Source organism: Panthera tigris, chromosome A3 (assembly GCF_018350195.1).
Source record: "Panthera tigris isolate Pti1 chromosome A3, P.tigris_Pti1_mat1.1, whole genome shotgun sequence".
In the NCBI taxonomy this organism is placed as follows: Eukaryota; Metazoa; Chordata; class Mammalia; order Carnivora; family Felidae; genus Panthera; species Panthera tigris.
The window spans coordinates 123,693,724-123,719,501 of NC_056662.1; the positions used below are offsets into that span (position 1 = coordinate 123,693,724).

The following is a 25,778-nucleotide window of genomic DNA, read 5'->3' on the forward strand; positions in this document are numbered from 1 at the left end:
TCTCACAGTTAGTGAGTTCTGCCTGCTTAGGGCTCTGTGCTGACAGCTCAGAGCCTGGAGCCTGCTTCAGATTCTGTCTCCCTCTCTCTGCCCTTCCCCCGGTCACCCTTTGTCTGTCTGTCTGTCTGTCTGTCTGTCTCTCTCTCTCTCTCTCTCTCTCTCTCTCTCTCTCTCTCCCCCAAAATAAGTTAACATTTAAAAATATAAAAATAGTAAACATTTAAGTACACACACACACAGTCCTCTTGTATTATCACTAACAAAATTCCTGTGTATCATATAATACTCATTCCATATTTAGATTTCCCTGATTTTCTCAAAAAAGTCTTTTTTATAGTTGGTTTGTTAAAATCATGATTCAGACAGGGTTTACACAATATATTTGACCTTTAAGCTTCTGAATAATATTCTTCCTTTTGTCCTCCCCTTTAAAATTTCACGTCATAGATAATGTTAGTGAAACCAGGTGGTTTTTCCTTTTTTCCATATTCTCGATTAGACAATTACTTTCTTGTGTTATCTATTGACTCTTCTTTTATGTTGTGCATATTTCTGATAAACTAGTATTTGGATCTAGCACATTTATTAAACTGAAGTTTAATGGTTTTTGTTTTTGAGGCAATAAAATTTCATAGGGTGGTGCTTTTTCATATTTCATTTTATTATGGGGCATATAATGTTTGCTTGTTCTACTTTTAAGATGATAGCATATTAAATCACAAATTAATGTTAATTTATAAATACTCCTTTTGGAGGGGGCTCATTCCATAATGTATCTTTGATATTTCACATGTCTCAGATTCATTAGTCATTTTGCATTGTCTGTTTTTATTCAAGTATGTCATTTTCATTTCCATCTGTTATTTGACCTCTCAAGTGTTATGTAAAAGTATCAGAAACTAGGATTGATTGAGGTTGATTGTGAAGATCTTCTGTAGGCAATATTTTGTTTTTCAAAATAAAAGAATTTCCTTAAGCAGTATTTTATTTCCCAAGTGAATTGAGAAAACTTCATAAGGACTCAAATATATGGTGATTCTCCTGTGAGAGAATTTTAAGGAAAAAATATCTTGCCTCATATTTGCATATTTGTAAGTTAAATATTTATCCTGTTTTGCCCCTTTGTGAGATTTATCCTCAAAGAGCTAAAGCAGTCTTGCACAGAAATATTTGGTAAATATGTATTTAATGTCTAAATGCTGTAATTTAATTTCTAAACTTATTAGAAGATTCGAGGTAGGGTCTTTGAAGATTTCTGGTTTCTGGGAATCTATATTGATTTTTTTTTTTTGGCCAAGTTTCATGCAAAACTAAAACTTGACTTTTCCTTAGTATAGTTGAGTGAGAAATACTGTTCTTTTTTTTTTTTTTTTAATTTTTTTTTTTAACGTTTATTTATTTTTGAGACAGAAAGAGACAGAGCATGAACGGGGGAGGGTCAGAGAAAGAGGGAGACACAGAATCTGAAACGGGCTCCAGGCTCTGAACTGTCAGCACAGAGCCTGACGCGGGGCTCGAACTCATGGACCGCGAGATCATGACCTGAGCCGAAGTCAGCCGCTCAACCGACTGAGCCACCCAGGCGCCCCGAGAAATACTGTTCTTGATGCTGGTAAAACAAGCACCTATAGTTATCCCGTGAAGTATGTGGACAAATAAGTATTAAATATCCAAAAAGGTTCTTGTGGTTCTTGGCTCAACTGCTAGCTAAGTGACTTGTCCAACATCACTAGAAAAGTATATGATTAAATTTATGCCCCCAGGAAAAATAAATTACTAGGTGTTGACAGTGATTAGTAGAAATTTGTAATGTTCAATCTTTGAAGACTAATGGTCTACTACAAATACTTAAGCCTGGATTTAGGTTTACCTTTGTCATGGATAAGAAAAGGCATTGCTGGAGTGCTTGGGTGGCTCAGTTGGTTAAACATCCAACTCTTGATTTCGGCTCAGGTCATGATATAGCATTGGACTCTGCCTGCCTAAGCATGGGAAGGGTATAGAGTGGGGGAAGAGAGGATTGGAAAGTGGGCTCTGAGCTGACAGCAGCAAGCCCAATATGGAGCTGGAACTCAGGAACTGCAAGATCATGCATGACCTGAACTGAAGTCAGACACTCAACCACACAGGTGCCCCAAAATGAAGATATTCTTAAGGACTTTAGCTCCTGTGTGTTTGCAGTAGATACCACTAATGTTCAGTGATTATGTTCATTAAAAACTATCCAAGGAGGAAAAAAAAAAAACCAAACAAACAACTATCCAAGGAGGATCACTACCAAGAATATTTCATCAACAGCCTAAGTTACTTTTTATATTGGCTTATATTTAATTTGGTTTTCAGGGTTTTGTTTGTTTGTTTTTTTGTAATTGATGCACAAGATCACAATAGCCATCAGGTATTATAGGACTAATATGGAAAAGTAGTACCAGTGGGAAGTTGCTATCAGTTATTTTATGTTGAATGTCTTCAGTGGTATAGAAAGTCTGAGGAAGTTCTTGTTCTCTGTCTCTCCATTAAAATTAGCATTATGTATTAATATGTATGAAGGCATTTATATACAGTTACTATCCAGATATTAGTTGATTTCGTGATTTGAATTTATATTTCATACAATACAAAATGTTTTTCATTCAATATATATTGAGCATTCAGATAGCTAAGACACAGTTCCTGGTCCCTTAGACCCCAGAGCTTAATTTCTACTATGGCCTTTAAATAGAACTAATTATGATACTATGAATTAGTGTCATATCATAGTAGAAAGTGCTTTAGTACCATTTATTGTGGCTCTAAATGGTTTTCCCTCCAACTTGTTTTTTATAGTAGGCATATGGTGAGGAATTGGATCAGATGTCTGAGAAAAATTAGTATATATTTTTTTAATGTTTATTTTTGAGAGAGAGCACAAGTGGGGAAGGGGCAGAGAGAGAGAGACACACACACACAGAATCCAAAGCAGGCTCCAGGCTCTGAACTGTCAGCACAGAGCCCAATGTAGGGCTCGATCCCATGAACCGTGAGATCATGGCCTGAGCTGAAGTCAGACACTTAACTGACTGAGCCACCCAGGCACCCTGAAAAATTAATATTCTTAATGACATAAATGTACTTATCAATGCATATTCTTGGTTCTTTACACAAACTTGTTAAACTTTTGGGTTATGTGTTAGTAAATATAAAAACTTAGAACTTAACCAGTATATCGTTTGAGGTTCTTTATCTGTTTTTCTCATGTAATTAGCAATAATGTTGCCTACAAAAAGTTGGTAATGCTGTTAGTTTTTTTTTTTTTAAGTTTATTTTGAGAGCGCGCATGCGTGTGCACGCATTGGGGGAGGGACAGAGAGAGAGGGAGAATGTGAGAATCCCAGGTTCCTCACTGACAGTGCCAGCCCATTGCGGGGCTCCGGAGCCATGAGATCATGAGCTGAACCAAAATCAAGAGTCAGACCCTTAACCACCTGAGCCACTCAGGTCCTCCTAATGCTGTTAAATTTTAGAATTTGATGACACTGTTGTTTCCTTTTGTTAGGAAACAAAAGAACCTCAAAAACTTTAGTTCACACTTACCTCAGTATTTCGCAAGGTCTTGGCCATAGAGAAGTTTCTATTATGTATCTTCTATCTGAGCCGATTCCAGTTGTTTATTAAAGGAAACAGTTTTGGGAGAGTTTCATGGCTTAATAATGCAAACAAAATTTGAAGAACCCCAAGCAGTACTGTGTACCATAACTCTTGGATGCACTTTCTTCAAGTTAACATAGTCAATTCAATATTCTGTAAATGCATGCTAGATACTCTGTTGCTTGTTAGAAGAAAATACTGTTTTTTTCTCCTATGATCTAACCATTCTGGATAAAATTGTTAAATTTATGTCCAGATTCTTTTCCCTTGCCACCAGATGGTATCAGCATTTGTAACTGTGTAGGACATAGTAGTTTGGCATTTTGCAAAAATTTTGGAGTCCCACTTACTGGTATTCATGTGACCCCTGCCCCCTCAACTTTATTATTATTAAAATGGAGATTATTGGTTTGAGAATTTAACAGTGTTTCTGTTCTGTTCTGTTGTTTTGCCCACTTTCTCCTCTCTTCGTGATTGAGATAAATGGTAACACCCTAAACTGAAAAGCTGAGTTTGATTTTGTTTGTTTTTTTTTTTTAAAGGCTTTTCCTCTTCCCCTATCTAATCCCCTTCATTTAAATGTAACCTGAAATACCATTCATTTTAAGAACAAAATATGCCTGGGGAATAGTATGAATGAAAAGGTTGAAGGCAAAGCTCTGATGCTTAACTTTTGGCTTGCTCATATTTTAGAGTGAATTATCTGCATTTGATTTTTTTGTGGAGCAGTCAAGAAAGTAAATCCACTAGAGCAGAGGTCGGCAAACTATGGCCTACACTCCAGATCTAGCCCACTACCTATGTTTGTTTGGCTCACTCTCCAGGATTGGTATTTAGATTTGTAAATGGTTGGAGAAAAATTAAAAGAATAATATAACACAAATACTTGAAATTCAGGTTTCACTGTTCATAAATAAAGTTTTATTAGGACACATTCATGCTTATTTACTTTGATATCATCTATGGCTGCTTTTTGTGCTACAAAGGCATATTTGAGAACAGAGACCATATGACCTGCAAAGTGTAAAATGTTTACCATCTGGCTTTTTACTAAAAAAATTTATTGACCTCTGCACTAGGGCATAATTCACCACAAAAGTAAGAATGGATCCAAGAGACTTCTCACATTTATCTGGAGGTTCTTTAACTTATGACCTCATCTATTTGGACGACAAATAAAGCCTGGAAGTAAGCAAAGAAGGGCTTCAGTAAAGCTTCAGTGCTTTAGTCTTGAGAACATTGCTTCTATGTTCCTTTTATTTTTCTTAATAAAAATCTCCCTTTTTATTCATAGATTATACAGATATATTGTAGAAAGGTAATTAAATAGATAAATAGATGGGGAAAATGGTGTATTCTGATCACTTAAGGATGGTATGAATTTTGGGTGATTTCCTTTCAGTCTTTTTTCATTAAAAAAGTTTTTTTTTAATGTTTATTTTTGAAAGAGAGGGGCAGAGAGAGGGGGAAACACAGAATCCGAAGCAGGCTCCAGGCTCAAGGCTCAGAGCTGTCAGCATACAGCCTGACGTGGGCCTAGAGCTCACTGACTGTGAGATCATGACCTGAGCCAAAGTCGGACGCTTAACCAACTGAGCCACCCAGGCGCCCCCCCACCCCAATTTTTAATGTTTATTTTTGAGAGAGAGAGAGAGAGAGAGACAGATGAGCGGAGGAGGGGCAGAGAGAAGGAGACACAGAATCTGAAGTACTCTCCAGGCTCTGAGCTGTCAGCACAGAGCCCGTCGTGGGGCCCGAACTCACAGACCATGAGATCATGACTTGAGCCAAAGTCAGACAGACGCTCAACTGACTGAGCCACCCAGGCGCCCCTGTCTAAGCATTTTCTTAATTGCAAACTCAAATATTTTTAATAGTTACATGTTATTTCATTTTATAGATGTGTCACTTAACTATTATAGGGCAATTATGCAGTTTATAATTTTGGAAGTCAGTAATCTGCAAGCAAAAATACTGCAAGCATGTTTATACATAGCTTTTATATATTTATATTTATTCTTAGGATTGATTCCCAAAGTTGGGGAAACTGGTTCAAGAGATATGACTCTCCCGACACCTGGGTGGCTCAGTTGAGCGGATCAACTTCAGCTCAGGTCATGATCTCACGACTCATGGGTTAGAGCCCAACATTGGGCTCTTTGCTGACAGCTCAGAACCTGGAGCCTGCTTTGGATTCTGTGTCTTCTGCTCTCTCTGCCCCTCCCCTGCTTGTGCTCTGTCTCTCAAAAATAAATTTAAAAAAATTTTTTAAAAAGATATGAATCTGTGTGTATGATGTTAAATTTTAAATTGCTTTCCTAAGAAAGGATTGTAACTTTTTTTAATTAAAAAATTTTTTATGTTTATTCATTTTTGACACAGAGACAGTGCGAGTAGGGAAGGGCAAAGGGAGAGGGTGACACAGAATCTGAAGCAGGCTCCAGGTTCCGAGCTGTCAGTACAGAGCCCCATATGTGACTTCAACTCACAAACTGTGACATCATGACCTGAATTGAAGTCGGATGCTTAACAGACTGAGCCACCCAGGAGGTCATTGAAACTTTTTAGAATGCGTTTTTGTGTGTGTGTGTTACAGGTAGTTTCCTTCTTAAAGCATGTTTTTACTGTTGTTAGTCTACCATACCTGGATATCTGAGGCTAACGGATCACTGCAAATTAAAAGCAACCTAATTAAAAAGGTCGGAAATAGCACCACTATGTTCAAGTCAAGTGATATTTATTTAGTTATTTTAATTTTTTTAAAGGTTATTTATTTTTGAAAGACTGAGCGACAGAGCATGAGCAGGGGAGAGTCAGAGAGAGAGGGAGATACAGAATCCGAAGCAGGCTCCAGACTCCCGTGTTGTCGAGCTGTCGGCACAGGGCCTGATGCGGATCATGACCTGAGCCTAACTCAGATGCTTAACCAACTGAGGCCACCCAGGTGCCCCTCAAGTCAAGTAATACTTAAACTGACAGCAAGGCAGGAAATGCTAACAAAAGCAGCCACAAGAGACCTAAACACTGAGTTGCACAAGAGCCTCAGAAAGTATTGTTTCTTTCTAGAGTAGTCTGTTGTGGTGCTGGTAATGGATATTTGTTGAGTACTTTTTATTAATAGTTTACAAAACATTTTTGGATACATTATCTCATTTGATCTTCACAATAGATTAAGCTAAGGTTTAGAGGTTAGACAACTTGCAGAAGTCAAAATGTGAACTCACATTCTGTACCTAATCACATGCTATTTCTATTGTACCACATTGTCCGATATAAAATGTGTCCATTGTGCTTTCTTTAGGAAAGCAGAATAAGAAAGAATCAACTTTAAGGCCATTTCCATATCCTAAATAATAAGAATTTTAAGGTTTTGGCCCTAATGGAATAATTACTTTAATAAGGACAGTGTGTTCTCAGAGGATACAGATAAATAAGATGTTCCATGGAAGAGTGTTTTAAAAAAAAAATTTTTTTTTACATTTTTTTTTTTTTTGGGAGAGAGAGCGCGTGCGCAGTGGGGGAGGGGCAGAGAGAGAGGGAGACACGGAATCCAAAGCAGGCTCCAGGTTCTGAGCTGCCAGCACAGAGCCCAACGTGGGGCTCAAACTCAAACTGTGAGATCATGACCTGAGCCGAAGTCAGGTGCTTAACCAACTGAGCCACCCAGGCACCCTGGAAGTGTTTTAATGACTGCAGTTGGTATGATCTTTGTACGTTGAGCCCTTCAGTGCTTAATATCATTTAATGCATTTAATGTATAAGTTGATTTAAAAGGCACATATTGTTAAGCTTGTAAAGCATATATTGATTTAAATTTGAAGCATACTTAAAAACTTAGCTGCATAATATTAGGAAGCCACTTTAGATGATTGAAAATATGATTCCTAATAACACGTTGGCAATATTCTGTAGCTTCCAGATGATTGGCCATTAGACTTGGGAAACAGTTAATGCTTGGAAGACGTTGAAGCTGTAATGGAATGAGAGATCTAGAAGATACAATATAAAATACAAGGTTTAAGAGAAGGATCACATGTGAATCTAAGAAAAAGAATATAAAGGACGTATTTAGAGCAATATGCGAAATCCTATGAAATATTTATAGAATAATGAAATTGACTATCTAAATTTAGGGAATTTTAAAGAAACATTTAGAAATCAAAGATGATTTAAGCAGACTAGACATTAGAACAAATTGTTTTGTGTTAAGATGGAGAACTTTGTGTGAATGAGAAGTGTGGAACACATTTGGACCAAGATTCCTTTATTTGTCTTGATAATTATATACATGTGCAAAATGTATATAAGTATATGTAACATCCGTATTATATATATGGCTACAGAATTTTATATGTCTATGTATATATATTGTGTGTAAAACAATATTTTGATCTCAGTGAGTTTGTTTTAAAACCAAGAGCCATGGGGTGGCTCAGTCGGTTTTGGCTCAGGTCATTATCTTGCAGTTTGTGGGTTCGAGCCCTGCATCACTGCACCAGTGCAGAGCCTGCTTGGGATTCTCTCTCCTCCTCTCTATGTCCATCCCCCACTCATTCACTCTCTCAAAATAAATAAACTTAAAAAAAAAAAAAATCAGTGTCTTGATGATAGGGCTAGAGTTCTTATAGTAAGTAATGGATGTGCAGGTAAATTGGTTCATCTACATATGTAATAAAACCTATAATGTTGAAATTTTTACTTTAAATGGGCATATGAATTTGAGAGAAATTAAAAGGAAAAAACAGTCCTTTATACTTAAGCACATACTTAGCATTTCTGGTGCCCTTCATTCCTTGAAGATCTGAATTTCCATCTGTTATTTCCCTTTAGCTTGAAAAAATTTTTTTAAGTATTTCTTGAGGTGGAAGTCTGTTCTAACAAATGTTTTTATCTAAAAATATCTTTTTTTTTTTTTTAAGCCAAAGCATATTTCTACCAGGTAAAAACTTCTAAGTTGGCATTTTTATTTCTTGTTTCAGCACTTTACAGTCTCTTCCTTTGTATTCTGGTCCCCATTGTTTGAAGTGCAAAATCTGTGGGCACTCACATTATCTTTTCCCCTTTACGTAACCTTTTTCTTCTAGCTGTTTTCAGGATTTTCTCTTTGATTTTTATTATGGGTATGGGTTTTATTTTCTTTTTTCCCATTTTGCCTTGGGTTCACTGAATATCTTAAATCTATGAATTTTGCTTTCATCAAACTTGAAAGAATTTCTTTCTGGCCGTTGTTTCTGCAAGTAATTTTCCCACCTCATTTTCTCCTTTATTATTTTTTTTTCCCCTCTCTCTAGATTGGAAATCTCGGTTGATCTATCTTTAAATTCACTGACCTTTTATCTCCAATCTGTTACTAGATGCATCCAGTGAAAAATTTTTAAATATATATATTTTTAAATGTTCATTTTTTGAGAAAGAGAAACAGACAGAGCATGAGTGGGGGAGGGGCAGAGAGTGAGACACAGAATCTGAAGCAGGGTCCAGGCTCTGATCTGTCAGCACAGAGCCTGACGGCGGGGCTCAAACTCCTGAAGGGCTCAAACTCCTGAACCATGAGGTCACGACCTGAGCTGAAGTCAGATGCTTAACCAACTGAGCCACCCAGGAACCCCTAAAGATATTTTTTAGTTATAGAATTTCCATTTGGTTATTTTTATAGTTTGCTTTCTTTGTTGTAATTTTGTATTTTTTAATTTGTTAGCATATTTTTTCTTTCATGTTTGTGTACAGTTACAATAGTTGTTTTAAGATCCTTGCTAATTCTAACCGTTGGGTCAGCTTCGGCTTGGTCTTTATTAATTGATTTTTCCCTTTAGTCTAGGTCTCATTTTCCTGTTTGTACATGTCTAGTACTTTTAGATTGTGTTCCAGACTTTATGATTGATACATTGAAAGTACTCTAGGTTCTGTTATGTTCCTATTGAGAAAGTTTTTTGTTTTTGTTTAATGGGGCTCAAACTCCAAATTCCTGTGACTTCTGTGGTAGTCTGTAGCAGACATTACAGACATAAGTCTGTAGCCTTAATTAGGCTGCTCAAAGTCTGCTCCACAGATATATAGTTCAGGGATTGTCTAAAAATCTGAGTAGAATTTATATACGGAATTTGGTTGTCTCTTTCCTGAGACTTCCATCTTCAGTTTCCAGCATCTCTGGTTGCTCCAAACTGTCCTTTGGTTCTTCAAGCTTTTAAGACTAGATTCTCTGTAGGAATTTTGGTGCCCACCTCCAACCCCAGGCCTGTTCTCAGGAGAAAAAGCCATTTAAAAAACTCACTCTTTGCCAGTCTTTTCTTTTAAGTGTAGATGATCTTCCAGTTTGGGTTTTTGGTTTCCATTGCCTTCAAATTGTTTTGTATTTGCCCAGAATTTGTAGTTATCTGCCGGAGTGTTTAGGTTAATAAGAGCTATACCTCTAATTACCAGAAAGTGCCTGTGACTCATTTAAACTCTTTGAGAACAGTGACTGTATTTTAACTCGTTTTTTCCTCAACAAAATCCAACACATTGAAGATATCTAGTAAAAGGTTCCTAAGTTAATGAAAGGATGAAATGACCTGTTCACTTTGTGAGAACTGTTAATGAATCCAGCTTTTCTAACAGGTTAAGAGAAATAGCCTATTTGCTATCTATATAGTTTTCTGATAATAGTATCTGTTCAGATTTGTTGCTCATTTTTAGATTGGGTTGTTTGTTCTTTTGTTAGAGTTTTTTTAATATATTTGGATACAAGTCCTGTATTGGATCTGTGATTTCCAAATATTTTTCTCCTAGTCTGTGGTTTTTTCATTATCATCAGTGTCTTTTGTTCAGCCTGTTTTATTGACGAAGTCAGATTTTTTTACACATTGGTTTTTCTTTTATGGACTCTGCTTTTGATGTTGATCTTACCTCATAAACACTAGGTCACATAGCTGTTCTGTTTTTCTAGAAGTCTTATAATACTACATTTAGCTGTATGATCCATTAGTTTTTTTTTTTTTATTAAAGTGTAAGGTATGTGTTGAAGTTCACTTTTTTGCATATGGATATCTTATTTTTCAAGTATCATTTGATGAAAAGATTGAAGAGCTTTTTTTAATAGCTGACTTTTTAAAAGATTTTATTTTTAAGTAAGGTCTACACTCAGTGTGGGGCTCAAACTTACAACCCTGAGATCAAGAGTTGCATGCTCAGGGCACCTGGGTAACTCAGTCGGTTGAGCATCTGACTTCACCTCAGATCATGATCTTGTGATTCATGAGTTCAAGTCCCACGTTGGGGTAGCTGCTGTCAGAGTAGAGCCCACTTCAGATTATCCCCCTCTCTCTGCCCCTCCCCCACTTGTGCTCTCTCAAAATAAAGAAAAATATTTAAAAAAAGATTGCATACTTTACCAACTGAACCAGCCAGGTGCCCTTTTATTAGCTAAGTTTTGAATACTTAACGTACCCTGTTCTCTAATTCACAGTAAGCCATGTGGCAGATGTTCCAGTTACCATCCCGTGAAGAAATTGAGAGAAAACAGTTTAGGGTACTTGTTCAGAGTTATAGAGCTACTTACTAAGCTGCCAGACTATAATTTGAATCTAATTCTATTTCCTTGTAAACCACCTTAAGGAGTTTGAGCTTTATCTTTAAGTCAAGGATTAAGATGTAGGAATCACATGGACAAAGTACAGTTCAGAAAGATGACTGATTACATTTGGAGATTAGAGTGTATGATGGGAAGACAGAATTACAGTCATTTTAGGTAAGAGATGGTGGTAGTGTAAACAACCAAACAGCTGGAAAATGGTTAGATTTAAGTGAGGTAGGAGGTCGACATTAGTGATTGGATATTGGTGTAAGAAAGGAAAGAATTAAGCTGTAAATGGGGAAGAAGAATAAAGTTGGAATTTTGCCCAGGGAATGGGAAGGAGATATTTGGAAATTTTTAAGAGAGAAATTTGGCTTATAAATACAAATGTTTGAGTGAGAGTCCTAAGCATATATATAGTTTTCAAAGCGATGAGAGTGGATGAGATTGCTCAGGATAAGGGGTAGAGAGGATACTACCTTGGATAGAGGACTAAAGGAACACTAGAGTTGAAGAGACAAGGGGATCTGTGAAGGCTGAGAAAAAGCAACTGGACACGTTGGAAAGTAGAAGGAAAAATGATGAGAGAGAAAGTGGCAACGGAGAACATTATTACAGCAAGGGAGGGGTGCTTTGTAATGTCCAATACTATGGAGTCTTAGAGAGAACCTATTGGGGAACTTAATAGGATTGTATTGCAAGGCCTAAGAGCTGAAGGCTGTGAATTTGTAGTGGCTTCAGTGTTGAATGGTGTTCTCCAGCAGTACTTAACATTCGAAGGCAAAGGACCTTCTTACTCAACACATTGTCCCATGAATGATAATTTAAACTGTTAGAAATGAAAAGATAAGAAACATACACTTTAGTTTTAGTAGAAGGTGAAGTGAAAGGAGTTACTCTTAAGGAAATTTCAATATTTAATCGCTCCCACAGCTGATTAATTTATGTGTTTCTTTGAGATTGAACTGGATCATCACTTACATATTTTGAGGGAAAGTTTTAAATCAGTGGTAGAAGACCTACAAATAAGGAAGTGTTGAGAAATTTTGAAAAATATTAACTAAAGTAATGTAAAATAGTAATGTTATAATTGGAACAACATAAAAAACAGGCTAACTATACTTTAGTATTTGAGCTTGCTTCCTTTGTTACCTTCTATTTTGCTCAGCCATTAGTGGTTTTTCTTGGCACACAGAATAACCCACGAACCTTTGACCTCAGGGTTTTAATTTTAATGTAGATTGCTGTTACGTGCTCTATTTAGGGAAATCTATCTTCATAGAGAAATCGGTTTTTGTCTATCTCTGCTCATGCTAATTGCAGTAATAGCAGCAATATAATATAAAAATACTTGATACAGTCTATTTAAATTTTTCTTTCTACTGATTTTTGTTTTTGTTCAACAGGTTTGATCTGTGGATGAAATGAATCATGATTTTCAAGCTCTTGCATTAGAATCTCGGGGAATGGGAGAGGTAAATACTTACGAATACTAAGAATGTATATACCTCACTTTATTTGAGCCCTTAACACTTTTTTTTTAAACCATAGATATTCTTGAAAATAGTGTTTATGTCTTCCACATGATGTGGGTTTTTAAAATCTCAGATGATACAATTCTGTAGTTGTGGTGATTTTCACCTTTTTTTTTTTTTTTAAACCTCTAGTAGTAATTTTTAGTGAGATTGTATCTAATTGATTTGATTGACTTGGTTTAGATAATGTTTTATATTTTGATAATGAACCATAATTACTTTGCTCAGAAAAGAGCCTTTCTTGATCCTTGTCCTGCTGTTTTATATATGTATGACGTTTGCTTTAGCCACACTTGATTGTTCACTATTCTCTCTTCCAAAAATCTCTCCTTGTTCACTGCTTAATAAACTTCTAATCCTCTACAAGACTGTACTGAGAAAGATTCTTATCTGTTGTCCCATTGCTATCTGCAGTAAAATTAATTACTTCCTCTTCTGACTTCTCCTAGATCTTTATACATACTTTATTACTTGTTACAGTTTGTTTTATATTAATCTTTTCTGTAGATTGTTAGCTTTGAATAAGTGGCACACAGCACTCTGAATTTAATAGATTTTATCAGTCCTGTTAATATATGATTTTTGTTGGGGCATCCCATTTAACTACACCATCACATAAATTAAGGAATAAAAAATGCTTGAGTTTTCCATATATCTAAAGAATATTTAGAAAACTAATTGATTATGAAAACCCTTGTGGTCACATCTTTATTTTGTCGTGTTCTGTAGTACTAACATAGTGTGGACTTTGGTAATAGAACATAACAGTGAACAGACATGAGATGTGTAATTAACTGCTTGCTCCCGGAGATTATTTTACTTTGGTAGATTAGCGACCTTCATGAGACTCACTCCATCCAATGCTGTGCTCTTCAGATGCAGAAAAAGAGTCCAGTCACTCCTCTGGGCCACAAGAGGGCACCCTGCAGCTAGCTAACCCTTCCCTTCTCCAGAACAGCGTTTTCCAAAGAGTTTGTCATTTTCAGAGGACTGATTTAAGGGTGAGTTAAGGTGCTTAAGCATAAGTATTGCCAAAGTACACTTGTTAGTCTAGTGTATAAGGTAAAATTCTGGTCCCTAAGAAAGGTTTGAAAGAAGGAATAATTTTTTAGTTAAACAACAACAAAAAAACACCTACACCTTCACTGCAGTGGCTACTTAGGCATTATTTACACTGTGGGTGAATAAAAAGAAATAGTTGAAAAAGGCTTCTGTTTTGTTCCCTGCTACTTGTTTTCTTTGGTCTTTAGAAAGCAAAATAATCCAGGTTTGAACAGTGTTTCAGCCTGATCTGTGACAAACTTGAACTCAGTGATTTCTTTAAGGGCAAGTAAAGCCACACCATTAACTTAATTCTCTTTAGACCCCGAGCACTTTACTTCCTAGATCTACATTGTATATATGTTTACAGATTGGCTCATTTCCCCACTCCCCTTCTAAATAACACTTGATAAATGCAAAGACATCTTTGCAGTTAAACAAAAATGTCATGATCAGAAACAGTAGTTGGAAGAGTTTGGTTAGTTATTTGAGGGTGGAGGAGGTATATTTGAGGTTTTTGGAAAAGAGACAAGCTGGGTTGAACAGTATGTTAATCTAAACTTAAATCTAGGCCTTCTTAATGGAAATTTTAGATAACGCAGAATGAAAGTGGCTAGGGTTTAGACTGCCTGCTCTTTTGGGCAGATAACAGTAGGTCAGTGCTTCTATGACCTTCATTCAGTAGAAATGTATTTTTAAATAAGCTGTTATTCACTAATTAAGTTTTTTTTCTTAACAGTTTACCAACTAATTCTGTTACCTCTAAGAGATAGCTAAGAAACCTACTCAGGTTTCTGCCTCTGGGTTCTCTCTCCCACAAGCCTTTCTATCTTTCCTCATCTCACAGGCAGCAGGGAACCTTCTGGGATTTCCTTCTTTGCCTGTCTCTCTCTCACCAGTCTTCTCCTCCTTTCCTGACAGGTGAGGTTTTTTGTTTTTGTTTTATCCCAGAATTCATTTTAATAAATTAAAAGTAGCCCTGAGTTTTTGGCTCTTGAGTTTTCTAAAATTGCTTGTTTATTTTTTAATGTGACATCCTTTTTTAATGGATTGCCCTATTCTTGACTTTTTCTTCAAAAATCAAATTTTCTTTATTATGTCTTAAGTTGTTGTAAATTTCTCATGTACAAATATTGCATTACATATAGGACTATTTTCAAATGTACTGGGTTTTGTAGGTCATGATGTCTTTACTGACCCACCATCAGAAGGGCAGTCTTTTCTACTTGGTCATCCAGAAATGGGAACAGATCTGTATTCATCCATTCATAAACTCATTCTTTCCATATTTTTCCATAGCATGTTTTTGTCAAAAGACTTACTGATTTGTATTGTGTCATATGGCTTTAAAAAGAACAAAGCTAATTCATAGGCGGTTGGACTCAGCTTCATTAATATAGTGTTTTAAAACTACAGTGCAAAGGCACAAATCTATTATATACACACACAGTATGTTCCTGTTTATTTTTTAAATAGGGGGAAAGATACCCCTGCCTGAAATTCTTTAGGGAACCTAGAATTTAATTTTAAATCCCTGCGTTAATGTGTATTATTTAGGGAATAGTCAAAGCTTAGTATGATAAATAATGCCTCCTCCTTTCTTTTCTGACACAATAATATTTAAAGAATGTTATGCACTAAGATCCCAAGTGGTATGGTGAAGTGGAATGCTGGATACGGGAGGAGACTTCTGTTTTCTCTCCAATCTATCACTATCACTATCACTATGCCTCTGAGTAAGATTGACTTCTTTGAAGACAGTATTAGGAATAACCTTTGTATGAGTTACATATATCTCTCAAATGTTCTAGCTCTGATCTGAGCTCTTAGGGATAACTGGAATAGAAGCCAGCTATTTGAAATAGTGTTTAAATAACGATCATAGTTTTATCTACAGAAATCTTTACCTTAATTCTTAAACTTTATCCACCATAATGAATGCCCACGTTATATGGGGTGAATATCATGATAATATAAACTTTTTAAAATGTTTACTTATTTTTGAGAGAAAGCATGCCATGCGTGTGCCTGCGGGGGAGGGGCAGAGAGAGGGAGAGAGAGAATCCCAAGTAGGCTCTGCAGTGTTAGTGCAGAGCCCAATGCGGGCTCGATCCCGTGAACTGTGAGATCATGACCTGAGCTGATATCAGGATTCGGGCAGTTAACCAATGAGCCACCCAGGCACCCCTAAGCTTTTTTATTATATCTAGTGGTGGTCTAATGCTGGTAATTTTCAGAAATATTGATGAATTAGACTATGATTGAAAAGAACCATCTTCCATGGCAGGTGTAAAGAGAATGGGCTTTAGAATTATACAGGCGATGTGTTCAAATCCTATTGATGCCATTTATTAGCCATGTGTGTAACCTTGGTTCTGATTCCTTGTGCAGGATGGGACGGTATTAGGCATCTATTCTTTGTTTCATGTCCCTCCTATGATACTCAAATGAATTGGAAAAAGAAGGCAAATAACTATAGATAAGACTTTTGTATTGAATAGTAATATCATAGTCCTTTAAAATAATCAGCCAGTTAAATGTTGCTGGCCAGTTTGTTATGTTTTATAATAAATATTAAAAGTTTCCTATTTTTGTAGCAAAGAGATCTAATTTGTGTCTGCTATATGCTTGGTACTATTCTAAGCAGTTTACTTATGCTATTTCATTTTAGCCTCATTTCTATGAAATATGAAATATACTATAAAAGTATCGTTATTATTATCCTTACAGATGAGGAGATTGAAGCTCAGAATGGTTAACTGGCCCAAGATGGTATATAGTAGTGATTGAATAGCATAAACTGATGAGCGCCTTGACTATTTATAGTACTGCTTCCTATTGGAAGTGATGACATCTAATGGTTGTGGTGATTAAAGTATTAGAAATGGAGAAGATCTGGGGAAGTGGTATGATTTGAAAAAATGAAGAAGTATTGATATCTTTTATTAATAGAAAAAAATTAAAGTCTGGAAAAGCGCCATTGTGGGGTTCAAGGGAATTACCTTGTCTTTTGTTTTCTACATACACATTTAGTTATTAGCATCTATGCCTGTCTTTTGTGAACTTCCATTATGAAGAGAGTCACGTTAACATCGTAATTTGACCAGATAGTCCAGATACATATCTGGTGTCATGGCATAATTATTAATAGCACCCCCTTCTTCAGAAGTGTCCCAGTTTGGATATTACATGAACATCTTAATTTAAAACACCATATTGTAGACATAAAGCCTTTACATCCTATTAATTCTTGGGATTATGTTAATTTGGTTGGTTTTGTGATTTTTATGTAGTAATTGGTATTAATCTGAAATGTAAGTGTACCTCATAGTATAGATTCTTGTAGGAATTTATTACTTATTTTGAGGCAGTATGTGAAAGTGTTGACTGCTTTATTTATTTATTTATTTATTTATTTTTAATGTTTATTTTTGAGAGAGACAGGGACAGACAGGGGAGGAACAGAGAGACAGGGAGACACAGAATCAGAAGCAGGCTCCAGGCTCCAAGCACAGAGCCTGACGCGGGGCTCCAACTGACAAACCGCAAGATTGTGACCTGGGCCGAAGTCGGACGCTCACCCGACTGAGCCACCCAGGCTCCCCGTACTGCTATTTTTGAAGATGGAGAGGGCAAGCCATAAATGCTTCTTGAAGGAAAGAACTAGTAAAATGGTGGACAGTTGGGGGGATGAATTTGTATGTTCACCCAATCATTTCTGAGTTGGAAAGACAGAGGTGTAGGTTAACAAGATATACTGAGTTGCTTGACCTTGGTTTAAAGTTTTTGTGAAATTGGGAACGAATATGAAGTAGTACTGGATAATATATCTTGCAGATCTTTAAGATCTCTTAACCCTTGTTTTCTATAATATGCTTCCCCCTTTCTACTACTGTAAAAGAGTCTCCAGGGGCAAATCTCTAATTTTATTGCTATTGCAGCCAGTGTACTGCCTACATTTTTTTCCCCCCTAAATGGTCTATCTTGAATTGTTGCCTTCCCCTGTATTCAGTTCATTTTAACTTTTCTTGGTCACAAGCTAGTAGTTTCTCTGAAAGTATTTCAAATCAGTGTCTAAACTGTCACAGAACGTTGTTTGTAGAATGTTGGTATAGGCCTTTGTTAGGAGAGGTATTAATTTTACTAACTCCTGTGCATGATAACTTAATAAACGTTTGCAAAATGAGGATATTCATAGCACAGTGTTTAGCAAAAAGTAGGCACATTGGATAAGTGCTTAATACAGTTTTTGTTTTTAATTTTTTTTAAATGTTTATATTTGAGAGAGACAAAGCACGAGCAGGGGAGGGGCAGAGAGAGAGGGGGAGACCCAAATCTGAAGCAGGCTCCAGCCTCCCAAGTGTTGGCACAGAATCTGACGTGGGGCTCGAACTCAGGAGCTGTGATATCATGACCTGAGCTGAAGTCGGATGCCCAACCGACTGAGCCACCCGGGCACCCCCTCTAGTTGTGTTTTAAAGCAGTAATTTATGAGCTTCTCTACTAAAGCACTACACAGAACTTTATCACAAAGACTTCCTCAAAGGGATTGTTATTTCTGTTACTTTAGGTTAGTTTCAGCCATTTCTGTGACTGTTTCTATTAAGTTTCTAAAACTTTACCCTCAGTTTCTTTGTTACTGTTATTTTGATATTGAAATTTTTTTTCATGATGTATGGATAAAACATTTCTTTATTCTCTCAGAAACCAATTTTTAATGACATTTTAAAGTATTAACTTGGGTTTTGCTATGCATACATGTTCAATTATTTAAATATATCAAGTGCAGTGTTTTAGTATTATCAACTTTACATTTTGTTTGAATATTTACATGAACCTTTTATAGTGATTTTTAAAAAAAGCTTATGAAGGAACAGAGGTTGCATTTTGCTGGGATCTTTGTTAGAGCAGATTATTGTTTAAAATGTGCTTTAAATAAAAATCATTTGCAGCCCAGGGTGATCCTAACATGGAAAAACTTTTCTTTTTAAAATTAGTAGAAGCTGGTTTCCTTTAAAATTAAATATATTTAATTTAGCAAAAAAAAATCTGTAGATTGGGAACATGCCCAAATTGGACTTTTCCCCCTGCCTTCAGAGCTGCTTCTGGCTTTTTGTTTTAGTTAATAGTGCTACCATTTAGCTTATTATCCAAATTTAAAAATTGTATCCTTTTTATTAATCCCTTCCCCATTTGTAATCATACTCATACTGACTGTGCTAAATGTCTCTCAAACCATGTTGTTTTTTCAGTTCTTTGGGTTAGTACCACCTGTTTTACTTCTACCATCTTGGCCCTGCTGTAATTCTGCTAAACTGATTTCCTTGCCTGTCGTTTAGACTATCCATTATTCTTAAAGCTTATAACTTGAGTTGTTTTCTAAAACATAATGTCACTCTTAACCTCTCTGAATTCCCTTTACGTTGGTGAAATGTGCAATTTCTTAGCTTATCTTTAAGGCTTCTGAGAATCTGACCTAGAAAGTTTTACCAGCATTAGCTTTGACATTCCCACATCTGTTCATCCATCTCATACCTTGTTGTACACACAGTGCAGTTTATCAGGTTGTGCCTTTGTTCATGATTTACTGTATCTTCCTCCCCTTCTACTACTCACACTTTCAACCCTCCCCCCCCCCCCCCGTTTTATTTTATTTCTCAGACTCAATTCGGGTTTTACTACGTTCATTTTATTACATTTAGTTTGTATGTTTGTGAACTCTCTAAAAATAAGGTTACTATGCCTTAAGGAGACAAACACAGGTAAAAGCTTAGTGATAGAAGTATATACAGGTTTAATTATGAGCCCTGGAACACTGGGTACCTAATTATGGGCTGAGAGGGAGGAGATCTTAGGAGTACTTAACTTAAAATGCCACGTACATGTCTCAGAAAAACAAAACAGTCTGTACTTTTCAAACATCTCCCCAGTCCATCTTCTCTGAGTGTCAGGGAAAGTAGTGAGGAGAGGCTTGGATGAGTAATAAAGTATCATTAGGAATTAGCCAAAATGTACATATTGAATAATTTGTGAATCATTGTGTCAACACAGTTTTTATGTGCTATATATGTCACATACTTCCATTGAATAAGTGAAGTAAAAGTGAAAATATATTTTCTGCCATGGAAGCTGTGGGATAAGAGGTGATCCAAGGGCAGTATTTGGAAGTAAAGGAAAAGTTTTCCTTTTTTGTATAGATGTTTTTATTGTATTATCTATATTGAATAAGAAATTTAGTAAGTTTTTTGAAAAAATTTATAAAGAAAATCACATGATGGTAAAACCTTTTAAAAAAGTATAGAAAAGTCCAAAGTGGATTTTGATTAGTGTTCAGGTCTAGAATTATTAGAGCCAGTACCCAAACATAAGTGAGGAGTTATTTTATCATTAACAATACAAATTAGAAAATAGTTCACCCTGAATTTTCCTTAGCATTGAAAACTAACTTGTACATACCAGTGGTAAGTTTGCTTTCACCTATGTAGAATTAGAATAAATTTGTAATCAGAATGATACTTAAATTAATCATTTTTTCCCTCCCAAATAGCTTTTGCCTACCAAAAAGTTTTGGGAACCTGATGATTCAACAAAAGATGGACAAAAAGGCATATTTCTTGGGGATGATGAATGGAGAGAGACTGCATGGGGAACTTCTCGTAAGTTATTGGTGTATGTGTAAGAATTATGAGTTTACTTGAAATTTTCAAAACCCTGTTAACCCCCAGACAATATTTGGAGCAAATTTGTGAAGTCTTTGTTGAAGATTTTGTAAGTCATTGTAATGCACATTTTTTGTTAATGCGCATTTTTTATTAGCCCTTATCTAATGATCTACTTAACAATTAGAAGTGTTTGTCACGGTGAAGTATGTTACAAAGTTTTTATTTGAAGTTAACTCTGGGGTGCCTGGTTGGCTTGGTCTGTGGAATGTGCAACTCATGATCTCAGGGTTGTGAGTTTGTTGGGTATAGAGATCGCTTAAAGATGAGATCTTTAAAAACAATGAAGTTAACTCTGATTATAAAATTCTGAGTTTCCATTAAAAGAGGGCACATTAACAATAGGGATTTTCAATCTTAAATTGTATTAGAGGACAGCGACTGATTTATCTAATTGCAGCTCAGTCTAGCTTTATTAGACATTTGCCATACCCAGAAAGGAAGTAAACTCCCTGAGTAAGGTAAATCCACAGAAAGGAAGCAGACTTTGAATGTTTTTGATATCCACAAGTAATGGAGAGAGACTTAGAAACCAAGAAACTGTTAAGGGAGAAGGAACTGGTATGAAGGAGTACAGTTCACGGAAGTAACTGTATTGATAGGTAAATTACAGAGCATGGCCTTATTCTTAAAGTAGTACTGATTATATTTTGAAATGTTTCTCATTAGTAAAATTTGAGATATATACACATGCAACTGTCAACGTGTATTTTACAAGTAAGTTTTCTCTTTTTATAACAATTCATTGCAGCTTGTGAAAGCTACACAAAATTACCAAATTAAGATCAAAACAAATTTCTGAACAAATTTCTGGATAATTATCAAATTAACCTTAAATTTTGAGTGTAAATTACCAGGTGTTTCTTTATTCTACAAATCATTAAAATACATTAAAAGGTTTAAAGTCTTTTATATTGGGAATGCAAGCTGGTGCAGCCACTCTGGAAAACACTATGGAGGTTCCTCAAAAAATTAAAAATAGAACTACCGTAGCAATTGCACTACTAGGTATTTATCCAAGGGATAAAGGCTAGCTGTTTCGAAGGGACACATGCACCCCAGTGTTTATAGCAGCACTATCAACAATAACCAAAGTATGGAAGGGCCCAAATGTCCATTGATGGATGAATGGATAAAAACGATGTGGTATATATGTGTATTTGTGTGTATATATGTGTGTGTGTGTGTGTGTGTGTGTGTGTGTGTGTATACACATACACACACATATATATATATATAAATAACATATTACGTATATTTTATACACACACACACACACACACAGTGGAGTATTACTCGGCAGTCAAAAAGAATGAAATCTTGCCATTTGCAGCTACATGGATGGAACTGGAGGGTATTATGCTAAGTGAAATTAGAGAAAGACAAAAATCATATGACTTCACTCGTATGAGGACTTTAAGAGACAAAACAGATGAACCCAAGGGAAAGGAAACAAAAATAATATAAAAACAGGGAGGGGGACAAAACAGAAGAGACTCATAAATATGGAGAACAAACAGAGGGTTACTGGAGGGGGTGTAGGATGGGGGATGGGCTAAATGGGTAAGGGGCATTAAGGAATCTACCCTTGAAATCATTGTTGCACTGTATGCTAACTAATTTGGATGTAAATTAAAAAAAAATTATTAGTTGAAAAAAATCTTTCATATTTAAATTTGTTTATTCAACTAAAATAATTGCTGAAAAGTTAGGTAGTACTAGATAATTTTAGTGATTAATAAATACTCTTATAGTAAAAATTGAGAAAGTTTGAAAACTTTAGCTATTAATTTATAGTGAAATTTTCTTAAAATACTGGGAATTTTCTTTGAAGTCTGTCGGTATGTAATATAATATGCCAGGTTTGGAGAATATGAAGGTAAATAAGATATTGCCCTCAAAGAATTTTTTTTTTTCTGGATTTGAATTAACCCATATTACATGGGTCTCATAATTTAAAGTATTCCATTATTTAGACTGGGACACATTTTTCCCACAAAAGACACTTTCCTTGCTAAAATTACATGTGCTTGAAAAGTTGAATGGTAGACATGTTTTGATTTTTGTTTTAAAGGTTGAGTGGTTAATTACTTTAGTTACCAGAACCAAATATTTTTTTAAAGCATTCCAAAGGAAAACATCTTGAGCACAACATGGTAATGAAAGATTATTTTCAAGATGGGTGGTTGGGAAATATTTTTGGTATGTTATATTTGGAGGATAGCTTCTACCAGAAGTAAAACATTTAAGCCACAAATTTATATATTTCTTTTAGTGTCAGATTTATATTTTGAATTTCTTATATCATTTCCTCTTGAAATTTTTTTTTTTTACGCTGTATGGATAAAATTCTGAAGATGAATGTTAGTCTTTACCTGGAGACATGTGAAAATTAGAAATGAATGAAAAATTTAGAAATTATTTTGTTTATAGAACATTTATTGGGGGGCGCTCAGGTGGCTCAGCAGGTTAAGCATCCAACTTCAGCTCAGGTTATGATCTCATGGTTCCTGAGTTTGAGTCTGCTTCTGGCTCTGTGCTGACAGCTCAGAGCCTGGAGCCTGCTTCAGATTCTGTGTCTCCCTCTCTCTCTGCCCCTCCCCTCGCTCACGTTCTGTTTCTGTCTCTCAAAAATAAACAAACATTGAAAAAAAAATAAAAAAACATTTATTGAATGCCAAGTATGTACAAATATGAATAAAGGAATTGCAGGAATAATGTCCTAAAGGAATTGTCAATCTAAAGATTCTTTCCATGACTGTAGGAGACTTTACCATATGCTTGGTTTCTCTAACTGAAACTGTCTTTTCCACCTTCATGTTTCCCTATTTTTTTGCTCACTTTAACTCTTTACTCTTCATATCACTTCTTCTGGGATTCACTCTAAGATTGAGAAGGATTGATGCCCTTTCTTTATTTTTGCATAGTATCCTTGATTATTTTTACTGCTGCTCTTTTACTCTATTATGATTACCTTCTATTAAACCTATAATCTCTTTGAGGGCAGGTACTGCCATGTTTGTTCTAAGCACAATGCCTAATATGCAAGAGGCCGTAAATCAACATTAGAACTAGTGAATGAATGGGTGAATGATTGAATGAAAAAAATATAATGACTAATCTCTTGTGGATAAAGATACTGTAATGGAAGTGTTTTTATATGCTTTAACAAAAGTAGCAATCAAACCTACAGTTAATGAAGTGATGACTGAGTTCCTCCATTACAGTTCAGCCCTTTAAGGACTAGACCTCATACTGAATATTGTATATGATCACAAATGAACCAGAGGCAGCTCATTGGTTCCTTCTACAATTTTTTTTTGGCAGATCTAAAAAGTTGCCTCAACTGTTTAATTATAGTTGTATCCCATTTGTTCTCTAATCTTAAATACTGCTTTTCCTTTTTGTCCTAAAAACAATGTAGAAAGGGCACTCATATCAGGTGAATATTTTTTTGTTAAAAATAAATGGGAAAGTTTTAAACTAGAAGGGATTTTTAAAAATAATCTTCAGGTGACAGGTTTTACACCAAGAGAAAATTCTGTGATATTAACTGATTTTTTTTCTTTTTTTTAAGTTTTATTTATTTGAGAGAGAGAGACAGCGTGAGCAGGAGAGGGTTAGAGAGGAAGAGAGAGAATCCCAAGGAGACTCTGCACTGTCAGGGCAGAGTTGGATACAGGGCTCAAACCCATGAAACCATGAGATCATGACCTGAGCTGAAACCGAGAGACCGACTGAGCCACCCAGGGGCCCCTGACTGATTTTTTCAAACTTATTTGTTTGTGTTTATAGTGGTACAGCCTTGTGTTCTGAAATCTGTCCAGTACATAACTGAGCTTGAGGAGTGCCTCTGCCAATTTAGGAGTTATTTTTATTCTTCTAGGTTTTACTTTTAAAGGTTTTTGTTTTGAATTAGTATGAATCACAAAGAGAGCTGTAACATTTTAGTGAGATGCTTACAGGCAGCTGAGCCTTCAGGTCAATGTTTCTGTCTCCCTTGACCTTTCTGGTTTGACTGGCTTCACATCAGCTTTTACTTATTTTATTTTTATTTTTATTTTTATTTTTTACCAAATGGCTCTATGTGTATTCGCAAGAAATGTGCCTAGGCCAGTGAATATGAAGAGCCTTTAAAAAAAATTTTTTTTTAAATGTTTGTTTAATTTTAGGGGAGCGAGACAGAGTGTGAGTGGGAGTGAGGAGGGGCAGAGAGAGACCATGAGAGGGAGACATAGAATCTGAAGCAGGCCCCAGGCTCTGAGCTGTCAGCACAGAGCCCAACTAGGGGCTCGAACTCAAAAACTAGAGATCATGACCTGAGGCACCTAGGCACCCCTGAAGAGCTTTTTGTAAAGATTATAAAAACAATATGCTGAGGGGTTTTGTTTTGTTTTTTAATTTTTTTTTTTAACGTTTATTTATTTTTGAGACAGAGAGAGGCAGAGCATGTACAGGGGAGGGGCAGAGAGAGAGAGGGAGACACAGAATCTGAAACAGGCTCCAGGCTCCAAGCTGTCAGCACAGAGCCCGACGCGGGGCTCGAACTCACGGACTGTGAGATCGTGACCTGAGCCGAAGTGGGACGCTTAACCGACCGAGCCACCCAGGCGCCCTTTGTTTTGTTTTTTTAAGGTAGAGCCAATAACCTTTTATTTATTTATTTTTCCTGGGTTATTTTTTAATTTAATTTAATTTTTTAAATTTACATCCAAATTAGTTAACATACAGTGCAACAATGATTTCAGGAATAGATTCCTTAATGCCCCTTACACATTTAGCCCATCCCGCCTCCCGCACCCCTTCCAGTAACCTTCTGTTTGTTCTCCATATTTATGAGTCTCTTATGCTTTGTCCCCCTCCCTGTTTTTATATTATTTTTGTTTCCCTTCCCTTATGTTCATCTGTTTTGTTGTTAAAGTCCCCATATGAGTGAAGTCATATGATTTTTGTCTTTGACTAACTTCACTTAGCATAATAACCCTCCAGTTCCATCCACATAGTTGCAAATTCTATGCTGAGTTTTTGTACTTCAATATATTAATGTAAATAAATTTTGGTTAGCTTAAAAGTACAAACGTGTAATTGTGTTCTTTCTTCCAAACAGACCATTCAATGTCCCAGCCTATTATGGTACAGAGAAGATCTGGACAGGGTTTTCATGGAAACAGTGAAGTAAATGCAATACTGTCTCCGCGATCAGAAAGTGGAGGCCTTGGTGTGAGCATGGTAGAATATGTATTAAGTTCTTCTCCTGCTGATAAATTGGATTCTCGATTTAGGAAGGGAACTTTTGTAAGTATT

At 35.9% G+C, this 25,778-nt stretch overlaps 1 protein-coding gene across 8 annotated transcripts in view; it reads left to right on the forward strand.

The window, feature by feature from the left end:
• Nucleotides 1-25,778, forward strand: part of PUM2 (pumilio RNA binding family member 2) — a 99,907-nt gene that overhangs the window by 10,369 nt on the left and 63,760 nt on the right. For 7 of the 8 annotated variants that reach the window (XM_042982440.1, XM_042982439.1, XM_042982438.1 and 4 more), the window contains 3 exons: nt 12,586-12,654; nt 20,303-20,411; nt 25,582-25,769. In XM_042982440.1, coding sequence (XP_042838374.1) covers nt 12,604-12,654; nt 20,303-20,411; nt 25,582-25,769 — 348 coding nt within the window. In that variant the 5' untranslated portion in view covers nt 12,586-12,603. Of the gene's footprint in view, nt 1-12,584; nt 12,655-13,590; nt 13,716-20,302; nt 20,412-25,581; nt 25,770-25,778 lie in introns of those variants that run through there. The other variant, XM_007080718.3, reaches the window with a different exon arrangement.